At 42.7% G+C, this 20779-nt stretch overlaps 1 protein-coding gene across 1 annotated transcript in view; it reads left to right on the forward strand.

Annotated features, from left to right (window-relative positions):
* ANTXR1 (ANTXR cell adhesion molecule 1) overlaps positions 1 to 20779 on the forward strand; it is a 217767-nt gene that overhangs the window by 105226 nt on the left and 91762 nt on the right. The window contains exons 11-12 of the mRNA XM_084804206.1: positions 1536 to 1605; positions 2691 to 2769. Coding sequence (XP_084660332.1) covers positions 1536 to 1605; positions 2691 to 2769 — 149 coding nt within the window. The remainder of the gene's footprint in view (positions 1 to 1535; positions 1606 to 2690; positions 2770 to 20779) is intronic.

The following is a 20779-nucleotide window of genomic DNA, read 5'->3' on the forward strand; positions in this document are numbered from 1 at the left end:
CTGACTATGAATTTATTATTTGCTGCAAAATTGGTCCAAAAACTGGAAGAACGTTGTGGCCCCCTCCGACTGGGAATGGTTGATTAAGGGAAGCTCGGAAGGTGGCAATGAGGGAGAGAGCCTTCTCAGTGGTGGCCCCCCAACTGTGGAATGATCTCCCCGACGAGGCCTGCTTGGCGTCAACATTGTTATCTTTTCAGTGTCAGGTTAAGACCTTCCTCTTCTCTCAGGCATTTGGCAGCACATGACGAGTATTTAATCAGTCCTGGATCTGTGTTTGGTTATGACTGACTGTTCAAAGCTGTTTTTAGTTATATGTTGTCTATATGTATATTGTCTGTGTGTTTTATGTAAATGGCTTTTCAACTTTGTATATTGTATTTTAATGTTTTAATCTCTATAAACCTCCCAGAGAGCTTTGGCTATGGTGCAGTATGGAAATGTAATTAGTAGTAGTAGTAGTAGTAGTAGTAGTAGTAGTAGTAATAAGTGTTCGGATATTGCGGAAATTGCCAAGTTAACTGTCAATAGAAGCATGGGAAACTCAGATGTAATTAATACTGCAGAGAAATGGAATAGTTTTATTCTTTATTGGAAGAATGACTTTTCTTCATTGGAATAGTCATTGTGGTCATATAAATATTGATATAATTAGAAGAGGATGTTTGTTATGATCTTTTTGTATTGGATTTTATGGTCCTGTAATGGATTTTTCTATAATGAAATAAATAAAAGAATGATGTAGTAGGAAAGAAAATAGTGTGCACTTCTTTCTAGTTAAAGGCCCCCATAGACCCACACTGCTTTTTACATGAGTATGTGAAGAAGTGTGTGTGGCCACATCCTCAACTTTATTGTAAGCTGTGTGGGAGCTCAATGGGCCAAAGGACTCTATCTGCTGCCTTTGAAGACAGTTTGGAAACTTCAGCTGGTGCAGAATGCAGCAGCCCACTCCACTTGTTAACAGGTGTAGACCAGCATCCTGTTCCGAAGCATCTGCACCGGCTGCCGGCTGGTTTCCAGGCACGATTCAGTGTGCTGGTTCTTACCTTTAAAGCCCTAAGCAGCTTGGGCTTGATTGTCTCAGAGAACACCTCCTCCCATACAAGTTCCTACCCCGTGCCGGCACTTAAGGACTTCTGACAAAGCCTTGCTCAGAATCCCATCTCATGGCCAGGCTGCATTAGCAGTTGCCATAGCCCCGATGCTGTGAAATTCTGATCCAAGAGAAGTTCTTTCGGCCTCCTCCCTGGTGGCTTTCTGCAGACAAGTGAAAACCCTTTTGGTACAGGCTTCAGGTGGCTTTTGGAAATTAGCCACTGCTCTCCCGTTCTTTATTTTATGGATGTACTGATTTTAATTTGTATTTTATTCTTTTATTACTGTTTTAATTTGATGTAAACTGCATGAAGAATGTATGAAAATGCTTTCATAAAATAGAGACATAAAATTGCTGTTACCCTAATAGTCACCTGCAAACATTGCACTGCCAAAATTGCATATGCTCAAGCCGCCCTCTCTACTTCTCTTTCCAGATGAGAAACCATTTGTGGTAGAGGACACCTATTTACTCTGCCCCGCACCTGTACTGCAAGAAGCTGGCATGTAGGTTTATTAGAATGTGGGCTGTTTAATAGAACAGCTTTTCCAATTTTAACTTTTATTTATGTATTTTTGCTCTCTCTATGTTTTGTGTTGATTATGATTTTGTCCATGCACTCCTACTCTCACTGAGATTTGGTGGGGGGATTTTTTTCTTGCCTGCCATGTGCCTATGTATCTATATCCATGTCTTTGCTTTGAAGGTTGGTTGGGGTAGGAATCCCGCTCCAGCTTCAGCTGTGGTTAGCAGTTCTGCTGCTTAAATTAATCTATAGCACTGGGTTGCGCTACATATATATACACACACACACACACAGTGAAATCCCAAATTATTTGAAAAAGACCTGCAAGTCTGGAGAATTATCTGAAAAAGACCCAAGTCTGGAGAATTATCTGAAAAAGACCCAAGTCTGGAGAAGGCAGAAATTCTAAGCACATGTGCAGTTTGTACAGAACTTTCCCTTTCTGAATCTAGGATTGGAACCAAGCTCCCTGCTGTTTTCCACTCCCCAAGTGATGGGTCAGAAACTTTCACTGAGTCAGTTTTCTTGCGACAAGACAGAACAATTAGGCTTTTAAAAACGTCCATTGTCACCAATGGAGGCTTTTGAAAGTCTAAATGCAGCAGGCAGGGGCAAGCAGGGAAAATCTCAGCAATAGGTGATCAGCAATGGGCAATCAGAGACTTTCCCTGCCTGAGGAGGTGGGGCCTGGGGGAGAAGCTGCTGGGCCACATGGGGACCCCCACGAGCTGGAGGTGCCCCAAACCACAACATGCCCCTGGAGCCTCACCCCGTGGCTCTGCCATGCCAGCCAGAAGGGCTTGTGCCTGGTTCATAGCCTGCATTCAAACTGCCAAATTCTTTTCTCCAGCCCCTGCCCAAGCAAATGGGTTGTGCTCAGAGCTAGAAGGCATCGGCTGCCCTAGGCCATTAAGCGTATGCAAAATGTAGAGTGAGAATCTGCACCTGACACAAACAGTAGTGTTACTATTACAGTATTATAGTTCCAAGAGTTACGGGGTTTGTGGGTCCATTCCCAGTTTAGGTAATGACTTTTCTCCTCCTCCTTCCTCTCCCTCTTTCTAGGGAAGCTGCTCTTCAGGTCAGCATGAACGACGGCCTCAGTTTCATCTCAAGCTCCGTCATTATCTCCAGCACACACTGTGTAAGATATTTACTTAGAAATCCATCCTTTGGTAAAATTGTGCCCAAGTGTAGTGCTAGCATCAGTGTTAAATGCCTCTGCTTGGCTGCTGTAAAGTTCCCCATTAACTTTAAAGTGAGGGTCACCCGAAGGCCACCCATACAGTGTTTTCAGGTCTGGTTTTATTTAAAAAGCATGCGATTAACCACTCTTGAAAGGAAAAGCTATTGCTCCTTTGAACCGAGGATTTAAATAGAACATACCTGCCCTGCTGCCAGATCTTCAAAGACCAACACTTGTACAAAATAAAGATGTCTAAGGCATCTTGGACACAGACGCAGAAGATGATATCTTCTAAAACCAACAAAATTGCATTTTGATACTTGTCTTACTGAATGGTGACTTTGGCATTTGCTGCTAGTTTTTTAACATTGTACTTTTAGGTTGTAATCCTCTTAGTGATGTTTGAGAAATTTGGTTCAGTTCATTTCTGAGCAGAATTTACCCAATTTGCACTTCCTGGACCCAAATGCGGACTCAAATGCAATCCGCGATCGAAATCCACACATGTCTGAGCTTATGATGTGATTTGCAGACCAAAAAGATGCACTTGACAACATGTATATGTTTGGAAAATGTGCATGAAGAATGTATACTTTTGAAAAATCACACAATTGATGTGTACATTTGGGGGAAAATGCACAAAAAATGCACACATTTTCATGTGAATAGAAGAAGAAACACCTGCTTGCATTCTGATCTAGGTATGACTGAGTTGGAACGAGCTTTGAGGTGGTGTTCAGAAAACCTTGATGAGCTCAAGTTTTGCTGATGCTCACAGCCCTAAATCCTATACACAGGGTGCTTCCAGAAAAGGCTTTTTTTGTGCAATCGCCCTGCCCCATTTTATAGGGGGCCCAGATGATGACTTTCACTTGTAATTGTCCCATATTTTCCTACCAGTACTTCCATCTTTTTTCGGAAAAAAATCTTTTAAGAAGGGAAAGATGGAATAGCTGCAGAATGCTTTTTGGCTGGTAGCACTAGGAGCCCTCTGTCTGAATGCACCCTCACTTAGGAGTAAGTCCAAGTGAGTAGACATGCACAGGCTTGCACTATTAATTTGGAAACTGTTTTAGTTGGTCTTCCAGCAGCAGCAGTGGCTGGGTCCTCTGAGAGGCAGCCACAGAGTCCTAGCTTCAGTAGGGTGTGACAGCCAGAGGAGAACTACAGCAGGGTGTATAGGTGGATGGGGAGTGAAAGGGAGAGGTGAAACCCCTCATCCATCCCTCTGTCCTGCCCTCCTATCCACTTTGGGTCCCAATGTGTACAATCATATTCTTGTACATTATGCATTTAGGCAGAAGATTGGCCTAGATTCTGGCCCAGAAAGTAAATTTCCTGCACAGTCTGAGCTAACCGTGAATGTCTGGCAAGCTGTTGTGGTCAAGCAGTAACTGAGCCAAACTTCCCTTTAAATCAGTGTGTGCTTCGCCCAAGGAAGGGCAGCCAGATTAATCTTGAAGGCTTTTGTATTGGCAGACCTCATCGCATGTCCCATTGCGCATCTGGCCAGCAAAATTCTTTCGTGTTGTGAAGTGGATTCTAGAATGAGGCCAAGTTATATAAAACCCTTGTGGCCAGACTGTGGAGCTGCAGTCCCCAAAATTAATACTGGAGGATTAGAGAAAATGGATGTGCATATCGTCATTCTGTTTTAAAAGGCATCCAACAAAATAAACTTGGAACCTTTTGCATACAAAGCATGCACTCTACCACTAAGCTTTGGCCCCTCCCCAGATCAGTCCTCACTTTTTGAAAGAGTTATACATGTACAATACTTTTGTTCTATTTGATTGTCCTCTTCATTTATCTCATCAACTAAATATCAGGTTGTAAAAATTAAGAGAAACGTGTGTACGGCAGTGAGAGATTAACATTCTTTACAGATTTACACTGTGTCATGGCTTTCCTTAAAGAAGAAGTACTTCCTTTCATTTTATGAACAAAGTTGGCTGGATAATGAAAGCTCACTTCGAGATGTCAGAAGTGTAAATTGTGCCTCAAGTCTCAAAATATCAGTCTTTCACCCGAGTTGGCATGACCAGAGTAGCTGCCAGTTGCTATTTAGAAAAGACTCAGATGATATCGATGTTAGCTTACTGAGTTATTTACACCTGTGGGCAGATTCACAACTGCTAAAATGGTCATATAGGCTTCCCAAAATTCCTTCTGAGGAATTCTCTCCCTGTTGGTGAACAGCGTAATGTTTCTTCACCTCAAGTGTGAACTGCATTTGCAAGTGGGGATGCAAACATGTATGCCAGCCAGTCAGCCTCTGGATTGGCAAGTGGTCAGCCTCTCAGACTTGCCTGTCAGCCAGAACTGCAGCTGTTAGCTTTGGGCATAAACATTTAGCTTTCTTCCAATTCATGAGTAGTCCTTCCCTTCCTGCAAGAGCACAGGAGGGCTGTTGGCTTCATGTCCTTCTTTGAGGAATCTGAGGTTCTATGGACCAACTAAAATGTCCAAAAGTAGTGAGCAAATGTGTGAGTTCTCCAGAACTTTTCTTTATGTGAAATGTTAAGCAAAACAATATAGGGGACGAGGGAGAGAGAAAGCTGGGAGATTTTGAAGATCTGGTGATCTGCAGTTTGTAATGGTTTTAAAGATGGAGTGTAGGAGATGTTCGGCAGATTAGACAGGGGTGGACAACTTGTGGCCTTCCAGATGAGTTGGCCTACAACTCCCATCAGCCTTAGCCAGCATAGCCAATTGTGAGAGATCATGGGAGTTGTAGTCAAAAACATCTGGAGGGTCACAAGTTGCCAACCCCTGGATTAGAACCTGCTAGGTGGTGCAAAACCAATTTTAGGTTGCACCAAGAACTCCCTTCCCTGAGCCTTGAACATACAAAATGTAGACCTTGTTTCTTTCTCCCATGCAGCTTAGGTTTATAACCATGTAGTCATTTGACTGTGTTTTCCAGAAGGCTTTTTAGGTGACAGAACCATAGGAGCGGAGTTACCACAAGTAAAGATTCTGCTCTCTCCAGCAGCTCTGAAGCCTGAATCATCATGCACCAGAGCTTATGCAGTTCTCCTTGGGTACCCTGCCATTAGATGATGTCTAATTAATACTGTGGAACTGTGTTTTAATACTGTGTACTGTGTACAGAATTAATACTGTGTACACACTGTGGAAGTGTGTAACACACACTTCCACACCAGTGGGACTCTGCTTTTAACCTCTACTGAGTAGAGGAGCAGGCACAGGCTAGTCTAGAACAATCACAAAGCTAGACACAAAAAGGGAAAAGGGGCTATGGAAGGACAAGACTCTCCAGTGGTGGTGACCTGCAAGGTGTGTGCAATGTTTGTTTTCTTGCCTGAGAACAACATGGCCTACACCTGCAACAAGTGCAAGTTGATCACGCTGCTGGAGGAAAAAGTAAGTGGACTGGAGCGGCGACTGTCAACCCTCCGGGGAATAAGAGAACACGAAGAGTTCTTGGACAGAATGGGGGAACTACAGCAGCAAAGGGCAGACCAGAAGCTTGAAGAGCAACAGCAAGATGAGGCAGAAGTGGGAAATGCTGAGGAGAAGAAAAATGGAGTAGAGGATACTCCTTGGAAAACGGTGACAGTTAGGAGAAGAAGAACTAGACGCCACTCTGCACCAGTGGAAGCGGTGGAGCTGTGGAACCGATTCCAGGTACTTGCAGATGAGACTGGAGGACAGCCTGCAGAGGAAGAATCACAGGGGAACCTGCATGAGAGTGAGCAAGAGGCTAAAGGTCAGTCAAACAGAGGCGATGAAACCCAGGCCTACAAGAAGAAGAAGAGAAGAGTGGTAGTAGTGGGAGACTCCTTGCTGCGTGGGATCGAGACCCAAGTATGTCGCGAAGACCCGTGGACTCGCCAGGTATGTTGTCTCCCGGGAGGACAGATTAGAGACGTGACTGAAAGGTTGCCTGCACTCATAAAGCCCACTGACAGGTATCCCTTTCTTCTCATCCATGTGGGAACAAATGATACCGCCAAGCGGAGCTACGAAGAGATCACGTCAGACTTTGAAGCTTTGGGAAGGAAACTCAAGAACTTTGGGGCCCAGATAGTTTTCTCATCCATCCTTCCAGTAGTTAGAAGAGGGATAGAAAGGGAACGAAAAATACTCCGGGTGAATGACTGGCTACGAAGGTGGTGCCGACGAGAGAGATTTGGATTCTGGGACCACGGGCTATACTTCCTGGAAGATGGGCTGTTGGCTAGGGATGGGTTGCACCTCACAAAGGCTGGGAAGAATGTGTTTGGACACAGCATGAAGAACTTCATCAGGAGGGCTTTAAACTGAATCCTACGGGGAAGGGAGATGTAATGTTGGGGGTAACAATGGACGTAGGCGCATGCACTGCAATGGAGAGAACAGCGCTGATAGCGCCCAATAATAGTCTTCAGACACATGTAGGAAGAAAGCCAGACTATGAAGCACATGGTCTTCGATGTCTATATACTAATGCCCAGAGTATGGGAAACAAACAGAATGAACTTGAACTCTTAATACAGGAGGGAAATTATGACTTGATAGGTATAACTGAGACTTGGTGGGATGACTCTCATGACTGGAATACAGCAGTTGAAGGATATAACTTGTTCAAAAAGAACAGGAGGAACAGAAAGGGAGGCGGGGTTGCACTGTATGTGAAAAATACATATCTCTGCACAGAAATACAGGAGGAGGAGCTTGGTAGCCCCATCGAGAGCATCTGGGTTGAAATAAATGGAGCAAAGAATAAAAGGAACCTGGTGGTCGGAGTCTACTACCGGCCACCCAATCAAGGAGAAGCCAAGGATGAAACTTTTGAAAAGCAAATAGCCAATGTTTTAAGGAAGCATGATGTAGTAGTAATGGGGGACTTCAATTTCCCCGATATTTGTTGGGAGACAAATTCTGCAAAACATGGCCCCTCCAGGAAATTCCTGACTTGTGTGGCGGATAACTTCCTCCTACAGAAAGTAGAGGAAGGAACTAGAGGATCGGCTATCCTTGACTTGATCCTAACCAACAGAGATGACTTAGTGGATAAAGTAGCAGTTACAGGAACTCTGGGGGAAAGCGACCATGTTGTACTTGAGTTCTTGGTTCTAAGGGAAGCAAAAGCCGAGTGTACTCAAACGCGTACCCTGGATTTTAGGAAAGCTGATTTTAATAAACTCAGAACAATGATCAGTAAGGTCCCATGGCAAACAATGCTAGCGAGAAAAGGAGTCCAAGATGGGTGGGAACTTTTAAAAAAGGAAATTCTCAAGGCACAATCACAAACAATTCCAACAAGAAGAAAAGGTGGAAGACAACAGAAGAAGCCAATGTGGCTTCACAAAAAGCTTAGGGATGACCTGAAAACAAAAAAGGACACATATAAGAAGTGGAAAGAAGGCCAAGTAACAAAGGAAGAGTACAGGCAGGTAGCACAGAATTGCAGGGATGGCATCAGGAAGGCTAAAGCGGAGAACGAGGTGAGGTTAGCGAGGGATGCTAAAAACAACAAAAAGGCTTTCTTCAGCTACGTGCATAGTAAAAGGCAGAGGAAAGAAATGGTTGTTCAGCTATTAAATAAGGATGGCAAAATGATAACAGATGACAAAGAAAAGGCAGAGGTGCTCAATTCCTACTTTGGCTCAGTCTTCTCCCAAAAGAGGGTCTATGACCCCCCTGGCAAAGGCGAAGTACAGGCTGAAGGGGCAGGATTGCAGCTTGAGATCGACAGGCATATGGTCAAGGAACACCTCATTACTTTGAATGAGTTCAAATCTCCAGGGCCAGATGAACTGCATCCTAGAGTAATAAAGGAACTGGCAGAAGAACTCTCAGAACCGCTGTCTATTCTCTTTGAGAAATCATGGAGGACCGGGGAAGTGCCAGATGACTGGAGGAGGGCTAACGTTGTCCCTATCTTCAAAAAGGGTAAAAAGGAGGAACCTGGGAACTACAGACCAGTCAGTCTGACATCAATCCCTGGGAAAATTCTGGAGCAGATCATAAAGCAATCCATCTGGAAGCACCTTGACAACAATGCCGTGATTACTCGAAGCCAACATGGATTTGTCAAAAACAAGTCCTGCCAGACAAATCTGATCTCATTTTTTGATCAAGTCACCTCCCTTGTAGACCGTGGGAATGCTGTAGACATCATATACCTCGACTTCAGCAAAGCTTTCGACAAAGTGCCCCATGATATCCTGATGAGCAAACTTGCTCGAAGTGGGCTAGATGAAACAACGATCATGTGGATCCACAGTTGGCTACAGAATCGGACTCAAAGAGTGCTTATCAATGGGACCTTCTCAAGCTGGGGAGAGGTAACGAGCGGGGTACCGCAGGGCTCAGTCCTGGGCCCAGTGCTCTTCAACATTTTTATTAATGACTTGGAGGAGGAGGTGCAGGGAATGCTGATCAAATTTGCAGATGACACAAAATTGGGAGGGATAGCTAATACTTTGGAAGACAGAAACAAAATTCAAAGTGATCTGGATAGACTGGAGTGCTGGGCAGAAAACAACAGAATGGCATTTAATAGGGACAAATGCCAAGTTCTGCACCTAGGAAAAAGAAACCAAATGCACAGTTACAAGATGGGGGATACGTGGCTCAACCACACTACGAGCGAGAAGGATCTTGGAATTGTCGTCGATCACAAGCTGAATATGAGCCAACAATGTGATGTGGCTGCAAAAAAGGCAAATGCTATTTTGGGCTGCATTAATAGAAGCATCGCTTCCAAATCCCGGGAAGTACTAGTTCCCCTCTACTCAGCACTGGTTAGGCCTCATCTGGAGTACTGTGTCCAGTTCTGGGCACCACACTTTAAGAAGGATGCAGACAAGCTGGAGAGGGTTCAAAGGAGGGCAACAAAGATGATCAGGGGACTGGAAACAAAGCCCTATGAAGAGAGACTGAAAGAACTGGGCATGTTTAGCCTTGAGAAGAGAAGACTGAGGGGAGATATGATAGCACTCTTCAAGTACTTGAAAGGTTGTCACAGAGAAGAAGGCCAGGATCTCTTCTTGATCATCCCAGAGTGCAGGACACGGAATAATGGGCTCAAGTTACAGGAAGCCAGATTCCGGCTGAACATCAGGAAAAACTTCCTGAGTGTCAGAGCAATACGGCAATGGAACCAATTACCTGGGGAGGTGGTGGGCTCTCCCACACTGGAGGCCTTTAAGACGAGGCTGGACAGCCATTTGTCAGGGATGCTCTGACTTGGATTCCTGCATTGAGCAGGGGGTTGGACTCGATGGCCTTGTAGGCCCCTTCCAACCCTACTATTCTACTATTCTATGATTCTATGATGTGGTGTTAAGCTAAACAATGTTCTGCCAGCATCACGAGGAGGAAGATGGCTTTCCTTTCTTCTAGTTCTTCATCAGGAGTAGCAGGTTTTATTGCAGTGATTCCTAAGAGATGAGTCAGGACTTGCCAGTGGTTTGGAGGCAATTTGTGCGTAGGTCTCCTGACTGCCAGGGATCAAACTTGGGGCAAAGGACCCAGGGCTGAGCTGCCCTCTCCTTTGGACAAATGGACCATCCTCATACTCTTGGCTTGACTCAGCCCCTGGCCCCATCTACACCGGGTTTTTACTCTGGAGCGGGTGCAAGTCGAGGTCCCTCATGATAGATGACACAGTCGCAACTTTGCAGCCATCTGTGGTTTTCGCCCAGAAAATGCGGAGTTCCAAGGAGTTGTTTTACTGCAATTTGAGGGGTTTGCTGCGGGTTTCCCCATGGTTGCGGGCCATCTGTTCCTTCCCTGAACTGACTTTGCATTTTGCAGTGGGCTTGTTGTAGGCGTGCATAGTGCCTGCATCACTCTGTGATACCCTGTAATCCCCCCATCCCTTCGCAGCTGCGCAGTTACAGAGGCACAGAGGGGCGTTTTCATATTTAATCACACTTTCGCACATATTTGCAGCTTTGTATCTTCAAAATGGTTGCTTTTGGACTCAGTACCCAAGGGCTGGGAGTGGGGGGTCTTGGGGAAGGACAAACATTGCTCTGGCCACCATTTTGGAGCGATGGGTAGGCACGTAGCATTCACACTTGTGAGTGTGAACCATTGCGGGAGTCTCGGGCTGGGGAACTGACAAACTGATGGTGTGGAAATGAAGGAGCACAAAACACCCACTCTTTACCTAAAACAGGGTCAGAAAGACATAGCAGAGCCCCTCAAATACAAAATAGCCACCTCAGTGTCGCACCCCCACACTCACGGGACTGCACAGCTGCGCATTTCAGTATAATAGCAAAAAAAGGGCACAGCGAGTCTGTAAGGGAAGCTCGCAGTACATCGCAAGTGTATTGCAGGGGATACTGACTCGTAGCCTCATTGCTGTGCAGTTGCTGTGGGGTGGGGGGGTCAAAGCGGTGCCATATAGATGCGGCCCCTCTTTAAAACACCTCCTGTAGTACCTTTAGATTATTCAACAAGCCCAGTGGCTGCTCACCTTTGAAATGCAAAGCACTCTCCCTACCTCTCCTTTGTAGAACCTAGAATCACACTTTGAACATCCACCCCACTGGGGTTTTATTTAGATTACAAAATGTATACCTCATCTTTCTGCTTCCTGTGGAACTGCTCAAAGTGGCTTTCAAACTACAAGCCAGTTAAACCAATAAAAGCAACAATAGGTAATAAAACAATATAAACAGAAAACAGCAGATAAAAGCCAGGCAGCCAGTGAACAAAGCACAAAGAACTAAACAATAGAAAAACAACAACAAACAGACTTGTGGAGCCTTAAAGGCAGATGTATTGTGGCAGAAGCTTTCATGGACTAGAGGTAGGGATGGGTGAGAAATTTGTTGGGTTTACATTTTAAAGCAAACTTACCAAATTTGCACTTCCCAAACCAGCATGTGAACCAGAATGCAATTATATGATGATATTTGTGCTTTTTAGAATTTTGTGATATGGATCGCAAATTCAAAATTGTGCACAAAAATGCATATATTAGAGAAAAGAGCACACAACAATGGACTGTGGGAATGCTGTGGACATCATATATCTCAACTTCAGCAAAGCTTTCAGCAAAGGGCTCTCCCACACTGGAGGCATTCAAGAGTAGGGATGTAAGAACTCACCCTAGCTCAATTTCTCTGGGCACTTGCTGAGGCAGCGCCCCTGCTCACACACCCCCAGACCTGCACTTGGGCCGCCCACGAGCTTGGTGAGTTCCCCGGGCTCACCGCGATCCTGTTCGGTGAGCACCCACCATTTTCGCGCCTCTGATTGCTATGTAAAACAGGAAGTTAAAAAAATGCGCACATCTAAATATGCACAGTTTGGAGCTGGGAAAGCTAAATGAGCACAATATTAGAGGTATAATCCTCTTCCAACCCTACTATAAAATACGATTTTATGATTCTATCTTTTTCACCCGTCCTCCATGATTTCTCTTTTTTTTAATATAATAATTTTATTTAAAAACAACAACAACATACACATACACTAAAATATATCTTAAGATTGTAAGATATCTACCTTTGGCTCCCCTTACACAACAAATGCTTAGTATTATTCTCTACTTCCTATCTTAGTTGTATATCATACATTGAGTTCACAGACATTATCTCATTTCTCTCCTAATTTTTAACAACAACAAAAAAGAAAGAAAAAAAGGGGAACTAACCATCTCAAAGTTCAAAATCGACATACATAAATATCATTTCCTCTATTTCTTGTACAAATTCTATAAAAGGTTTCCAATCTAACATACATTTAGTTGTTGATCCGTCTTTAATTGTAATAGTAAGTTATGCCATCTCTGCCAGTTCCACAGTTGGTATTGTTTCATTCTTCCACTTTTGTGCATACAATAACCTTGCAGCCGTTGTCATGTAGAGAAAGAGGGTCCCCCCCTTCTCTTTTGTGTGTTTATCTGTTAGACCCAATAAAAAGGTTTCTGGCTTTAATTCTATAGTAGTCTTTAATATTCTTTGAACTAAAGACTGTATTCATTTCAAAAATATTTTAGCATTTTTACAAGTCCACCATAAATGATAAAATGTTCCATCCTGATTTTCACATTTCCAACATTTTCCAGAAACACCCTTATACATTTTAGACAGTTTGAACGGTGACATATACCATCTATACATCATCTTATAAAATTCTCTTTAAGATTTGGACATAAATTAAATTTTAGATCTTTTCCCCACATAGTTTCCCACTCTTCCATTAATATCTTATGACCAACATTTTGTGCCCATTTTATCATACAAACTTCTACTTGCTCATCCTCTGTCTCATACCTTAACAGTAACTTATACAGTTTAGCAATAACATGTTTATCATTTGTACACAATGCTGTTTCAAACTCAGATTCTGTTTGTTCAAATCCACCATTTTTCTCATCTATTTTAAACCTTTAATTTGTAAATATGAAAACCATTGGCAGACATGACCTTCTTCCAATAAGTTTTCCCTTGATTTTAACTTGTATTCCCCTTGTGACCATTCCAGTAAATCATTATATCTTATCCATTTATGCGTGCTATCAAATTCTCTTCTATGCATTGCTTCTTGTGATGATATCCAACGCGGTGTTCTTTGATAAAACCTTAATTTATGTTTATTCCAAATTCTTAATACTACTTGTCTTATATAATGATTATTAAAATCTACATTCACTTCTGTTTTATCATACCACAAATAACCATGCCACCCATATCTCAATTCATGTCCTTCTAATTCTAAAGGTGTTCTATTTTTCAACGTCACCCATTCCTTCATCCATATCAAGCAGCAGGCAGAAAAATAGGTTTTAAAATCTGATAATCCCAAGCCACCTCTTTCCTTTGCATCTTGTTAAATTTTTATTGTAACTCTTGGGTTTTTTGCTTGCCACATAAACTTTGTTATATCTCTCTGCCACTGCTTAAAAGGTAAATCCAATGTAATAATGGGCATCATTTGAAACAAAAATAACATTCTAGGTAATACATTCATTTTAATCATTGCAATTCTTCCCAAAAGTGATAGCTGTGATTTTTCCCATTTTGATAGGTCTTGTTTAATTTCATTCCATACTTTAACATAGTTATTTTGAAAAAGCATACAATTCATATTTGTCAAAAAGACTCCCAAATATTTTACTTCCTTTTCAATTTGGAAGCCAGTCTTATCCATCAATGTTTTTTCTTGAATATTCATATTCCTTGTTAAAATTTTTGTTTTCTATTTATTAACTTTGGTCCCTGCCACTTCTCCAAATTCTTTTAATTTTTTCATTAAAATTTCAATTCCCTTTAAAGATTCTTCCAACATGAACACCAAGTTATCTGCAAAAGCCCTCAGTTTATATTTCTTCTTTTTAATCTTTATTCCTGTAATTTATTTTTTTATTTATTATTAAATTTATTAATCGCCCATCTGGCTGGTCACCCAGCCACTCTGGGCGATGTACAACATACAATAAAAACATAAACAGTAGTGGTGACAATGGGCAACCTTGTCTTGTTCCTCTTTGTATCTCACAAGGTTTAGTAAAGTCCCCATTTATAATTATTTGAGCCTTTTGATCAGTATATACCGATTTTACCCATTTTATAAAATTTTCCCAGAAGTCCAATTCTTCTAAAGTCTTAATTAAAAATTTCCAGTTGAAATTATCAAATGCTTTCTCTGCATCTAAAAAGATCAGAGCTGCTTGTTTTTCTGGGTATTTTTCCAAATATTCCACCACATTCAAGACCATTCTTACATTATCTCTCATCTTTCTCCTTGGTAGGAAACCACTTCGGTCCTCATATACAAACTCCTGAATATTTTCTTGTGTCTTTCTGCCAAAATTGTTGCAAATATCTTATAGTCATTGTTTAATAATGAGATTGGTCTATAGTTTTTTGTTGAGGTTGAGTCCTGTCCTTCTTTAGGTATTAATTTTATATATGCTGTTTCCAATGTTTCCGGTATCTCCCCCTTTTCTAAAATACCGTTCATCATATTTTTCAATGGTTGTAAACTTTCTTCTTCACACTTCTTATAATATAATCCTGATATTCCATCTGGTCCTGGAGTTTTTCCCAGTTTAATTTTTTTTATTGCTTCCACCATTTCATTTGCTGTTATTGGGCCATTCATCATTTGTTTTTGTTTCTTAGTAGTTTTTGGTAAATTTTGTTTATGAATATATTTATCCACTAATTCTGAGGAGATAGCATGTCCTTTATACAAATTCGAATAATATTGATGAAAGACTTTCTGAGTTGCCAAATTATCAGTTAATTCTAATCCACTTTCACTTATATTCACAATTGTTTTCTTTTTCCTTTCTAAGTTTATAGGCCAACCATCTTCCTGGTTTATTAGCAAATTCAAAATTTCTTTGTTTTACAAAGTTTGTTGTTGTGCATATCCTGAACTGTTAACATCGACAATTGTTGTTGGAGTAATTTAATCTGTTGGAGGACACTTGCCTTTCCTGGTTTTTTCTTTAGGAATTTTTCTTCTTTATCTGTTTTAGAATATTTTGTACCTTCTCTTTTCTTTTTCAGTTGCGTGTTTTGTTGTATAAAATAACTTTTCATATAGGCCTTACTTACATCCCATACTGTTTGGGTATTTGTTCCCTTGTCCAGATTCAATTCAAAAAATTCAATTTCTTTTTAGTGTCATCCACAATACTTTTATTTTGAAATATAATTTCATTCAATCTCCATCTAAAAGTAGAGCTTCTTTTCACATATGACATAGATACAGGGTTATGGTCCAAAAATGATCTTGGTAGAACTTGTATTTTGCCAATATTTGTAGCAAGCTCTTTAGTTATCAGAATCATATCATTCCTTGAAAAAGATTTATGTCTTTCTGAAAAATATGTATATTCTTTTGAGTTTCCATTTTTATCTCTCCATACTTCTACTAAAGCCAAATTGTCCATCAAGTCAAAAAAAAACTTTAGGTAATTTCCCTTGATTACTCTTTATTTTTTTCTCTGATATTCTATCAATTTGAGGTGCAATCACCCCATTCCAATCTCCCATTAAACACCAACTGTCAAAAGTTAGATCCATGAGTTTGGATAAGAGGTCTTCATAAAATTCTGCTTTGTGGTCATTAGGTGCATAAACCCCTAAAATCATCATAGATACACCATTCAATGTAATTTTAACTCCCACAAAACAACCTTGTTCATCCGACAATACTAATTCCAGTCCCAAATGTGGCTTAATATATAAAACTACTCCATTTTTCTTTTTTCGGCTTGCAGTTATAAACTCTTCACCTAATTTTTTATTAATTAAATATTTGGTATCTTCTTTCTTAATATGCGTTTCTTGTAAGCATATTATATCTTGTTTCAATTTTTGTAAATAATAAAATATTTTCTTTCTCTTTTGGAGAACATTCGTCCCAATAATGTTCCAAGTTAAAATTTTGTAATCCGTTTTTTAAGAAATATAAGCGTAAGATACATTCTTAGTTTCCACCTGCTGCACCCTGAGTGCTATCATCTTCTTGTACATCAGGTTGTAGGTCTGTCATATCTTTTCCATAAGTGCAAAGGAACTCTCTTGCTTTTTGAACTGAGTTCAACTTATATCTCTGTTCTCTGTAAGAGAAGACCAAACCTTATGGGAATTCCCATCTAAACATGAACTTCTGTTTCAGGATTGTTGTTAAAAATGCATAATCTCTCCTTTTCCTCAAAAATCTTCCAGGAATTTCTTTCATAATGATAATCTCTTTGCCCACCATCTTCAGTTTGGTTTTATAGTGTTTCTGGAGAACTGAATCCCTTGTAGTTTTCTTTACAAAATGGACAATAATATCTCTGGGTAGACCTTTTGTTTTTGCTTATGTCGAATTCAGTCTATAAGCTCAATCTATTTCCATTTCCATGATTTTCTCTTCTTCCATCCTCCATGATTTCTCAAAGATAATAGACAGTGGTTCTGTGAGTTCTTCTGCCAGTTCTTTTATTACTCTAGGATGGAGTTCATCTGGCCCTGGAGATTTGAACTCATTTATAGTAATTAGGTGTTCCTTGACCATATGCCTATCAATCTCAAGCTGCAATCCTGCTCCTTCAGCCTGTAGTTCGCCTTTGCCAGGGGGCTCTTAGACCCTCTTCTGGGAGAAGACTGAGCCATAGTAGGAATTGAGCACTTCTGCCTTTTCTTTGTCATCTGTTATCATTTTGCCATCCTTATTTAATAGCTGAACCACCATTTCTTTCCTCTGCCTTTTACTATGCCTGTAGCTGAAGAAAGCTTTTTTGTTGCTTTTAGCATCCCTCGCTAACCTCAGCTCGTTTTCAGCTTTAGCCTTCCTGACGCCATCCCTGCAATTCTGTGCTACCTGCCTGTACTCTTCCTTTGTAGCCTGGCCTTCCTTCCACTTCCTATATGTGTCCTTTTTGTTTTCAGGACATCTCTAAGCTTTTTGTGAAGCCACATTGGCTTCTTTTGTTGATTTCCGCCTTTTTTTCTTGTTGGAATTGTTTGTAATTGTGCCTTGAGAATTTCCTTTTTTAAAAGCTCCCACCCATGTTGGGCTCCTTTTCTCATGAGAGTCACTTGCCATGGGACCTAACGTATCATTGTTCTGAGTTTATTAAAATTAGCTTTCCTAAAATCCAGGGCACGCGTTTGGCTACACTTGGCTTTTGCTCCCCAGAAAATACTGGGGATTGAGCCAGGAACTTCTCCATGCAAACCATGTATTCTGCTACTCAGCTATGGCCTCTTCAGCCCCTATCATGACTAAATGCCATAGCTTGGCCCTTCTCTGCCTCCCCTTTGTCTGTGTGTGGGAGAAGGAAAAGGACAACATAAGCAGGTGTGTCCTCTCTAGTGTAGGTATGATACCTACCTAGGTATGTAGCCATAGGCCACTTCCAGCACCCAGTGCAATTCTCTTCAGCCCTTGACCCTCCCAGTTCCAAGCTGGAAATGATGTCTGATGCTCTGGTTAGGGGTGTGTGAACCCCACTCACCGTTCCGGGTGGCGGCGTCCACTGCGGGGGGGAGGCGATCTGTCCCTCCCCCCGGAATCCTGCCTGGCCGGCTCTGCTCCGCGGTGAGTCCACAGAGCTGCCGGCCGGGCCCATCCGCAGCCGGACTGCCTTCCGCTGCCGGGCTGCTGCGGGTGAAAATGGCGGCCGGTGTAGCGGCCGCCATTTGCGTCCCTACATTAGGCCGTGATAGGCTACGTATATGTTTACATAGCCTGTCATGGCAAAGAGCAGGGACGCAAATGGCGTCCGCTACGCCATTTGCATCCCTGCATTAGCCGTGATAGGCAATGTATACATTTACGTAGCCTATCACGGCCACGGGCAGGGACGCAAATGGCGGCCACTACACTGGCTGCCATTTTGTGCCGCAGCCCGGCAGCGGATGGAGACAACAACCCGGAGCAGCCGCCGCCACCAGGTAGGGTCCATCCTGGGGGGGTTTCAGGGGGTGGCGGGGGGTGTAGTCTGTACCGCCATGGACTCTGAGGGGGTGGATTCTAAAGAATCCGGACTCATTGGAGTCCGTGGCGGATTTGGCGGAGTCCCTAGCTCTGGTGCATCTTCTCTTTCAGCAAGCATCTGCCAGCCAGCTGGCTTTCGATCAGCTTGGGAAGCAGCGGGAGCTCCAGAATTTGGGGGACTCTGAGGCAAGATTCTCCCAGTGGGTCCCTCACTGCCGGCAGGCAAGCAAGGGAGCAGATGTTGGTGGCAGCACCTCCTCGTTGCCATCACTAGGGAGCACAGGCAGTTGGCAGTGCAGGTCCTCTCGAAGTACGCAATGAGGATCCATGGTCCTCTTGAAGTACGCAATGCCGCTGATCCCTGTTGCTGCCCCACTGGGAGGATCCTCCCCCACTGCTCTAGCACACGAACATGGGGAGTTGAAACCGCCCCTCCGCTGTACATGTTTTAGTAGCAAGTGCCTAGAAAAAGCTGCCCCCCTGTGGCTCCAACCAGAGGAAAATATTTCCTGTGCTTTGAGTGCTAGGCTGGGGCCAGGACGGGCACAAGCAGCATATGCATTCCTGGCCCCTGTTGCTTCGTAAACAATCCCCGTGAACAGTGTACCTCCCTGGATAAAGACGAGCACGTCCAGTCTGGCAAAACAAGAAAAGAATGAATGAAATGTGTATTTCAATGAAGGAGGGTAGGGTGAGATTTATTTTGTAGCTCGGAGTCCTGTATGTGTTCCCATTGCTCAGAATGTTTTGGAAAAGCTTTATGACCTAGAAATAGTACCGTTTTTTTCCTGGCTGAATTTTGTGCACTGGTGAAATATGTTTAATCTTTAATTAAAAACCCCTCATCTATTTTCAGGTTCTCAATTGAAAAAAGGTAGTAGGGGTTTGGTGGTTTAAGAATGTATTTATATTTCCTCTGTAACAGAGATGCTGCCAGAAGTTGGGCTGGGCTGTGGCGAACAGCATGCTGTAGGGAAATACAATCACATTTTAAGGGAAACAGGAGGGACCTCTTGGAGACATGATACCTAGAGGCACAGCCGTTGTTTCTGCTGAGGATGTGTGCCTGATCAATGTGCCAAATCCCCATCCCCTGGCCTCTGCTGAGCTCCACTCCAAATACAGTGTTACATTTGTGAGGATCATTCTCTCCTTAGTTATGGCCCTTCCATACCTCTCTTTTCTTCAGGAGTAAAGAATGCAATTCATGTGCAGGTTTTTTGTTATGCAAGGAGCAGCCAAAGGTAAGCCAGAGCAGCCTTGGCACTGTGGGGGATGGGGAGGAGAAGCTTAACTTTCTGTCCCTGCCAAAATCCCCTCTCAGAAACTGACATTTGCATTTCAAGGAAGTCTCCATTGGTGCCAGCAGAAATTTCCCCAGAAATGTAAACAGCACTTTCAGAGAGGTGGTTATTGTAAGCAGCATAGCAGGGAGAGAAAGAGTTAAACTCCCACCCTTATCCCCCAAGATCTTGAGCCAGTTCACAGGATCCCATAGGCTGTAGTTAGGTCTGGAGTGGCTTGTTCACCATGGCAACAAACCAACCTGCCCGGGTTCACATGTCACAATAAGCCACGGCAACTGGCTGCCGCAGCTGGAACATTCACAATGGTGGCTGGTGGCGTATCACAATTGTGGCTTATCATAGAACTGCTCAAGCTTTCCCGGTAGCTGCTATTTACACAACAAAAAGTGTGTGTGTTAATTGCATTCATTCGTGCAATTTGCATCATGTCAAATTTGGTCCTGCCTTGGCTGGTTCAGCTTACTTTTGACTTACCTTGTGACTTTTTCTCCAGTTGACAGCCATCTCCTCCAGTAAGAGGAACCCAGAAGGAAAAATTAGGGATGGGTTTCCTCCTAGACCTGCAAATTAACCAACCAAAACTTTGGCTGGGGAAGTAGAAAATCCAACTTCTTTTGCCAAACCAGGATTGCCAGGTGGGTTGCTTGGTCTTCATCATATTATATCTGGTGGTATGACAGACTATGGCACTCTGAAACCCATGCTCAAAAATCCATTTTTCTCAAAAGATTTCTCCCATCTTCTGCATGTATATGGTCCTAAAGTTTTTAACAAATATAACAAGCCCTGCCTCCCCTGCCTTGTCCTCTGCATTGCTGGATTCCACGTAAAACCATAATGGAAATTTGAGGACTGAAATGTGTCACAGGAAACCTGGCTGGATCAGGCTTCATGGCACTCCCACAAAACTATTAACTTTAAGAGCAGAAAATCCATCTGCCAGGGGTGGAAAACTGGTGCTAAGTGGCGCGGAGCCTGGAGACCAGCCAGGAATTCTGCCCACCTGCCCCATTTGAACACAAACCTGGCCTTCATTAGTAGCTGGTAGGAGAAGAGCAATTTGATGAACGTTTCTCGTGAGGTGGATTTTGAGATCAGCTGAAAAAAGCTGTGATCTCTGGCTTCAAGTGGTACAAAAAGAAAGCGGAGGGGCTGAGTGTGCGCAGGCAGGCCAAAGGGATCCTTCAGGGAAAGCTGTGTTCTTTTTCCATTCTCCTTCAGCAGACTGTGCCAAAGGACCAAAA

This window comes from Heloderma suspectum, chromosome 6, assembly GCF_057233095.1.
Source record: "Heloderma suspectum isolate Gila_16-S chromosome 6, 16-S_ref, whole genome shotgun sequence".
Classification (NCBI taxonomy): domain Eukaryota; kingdom Metazoa; phylum Chordata; class Lepidosauria; order Squamata; family Helodermatidae; genus Heloderma; species Heloderma suspectum.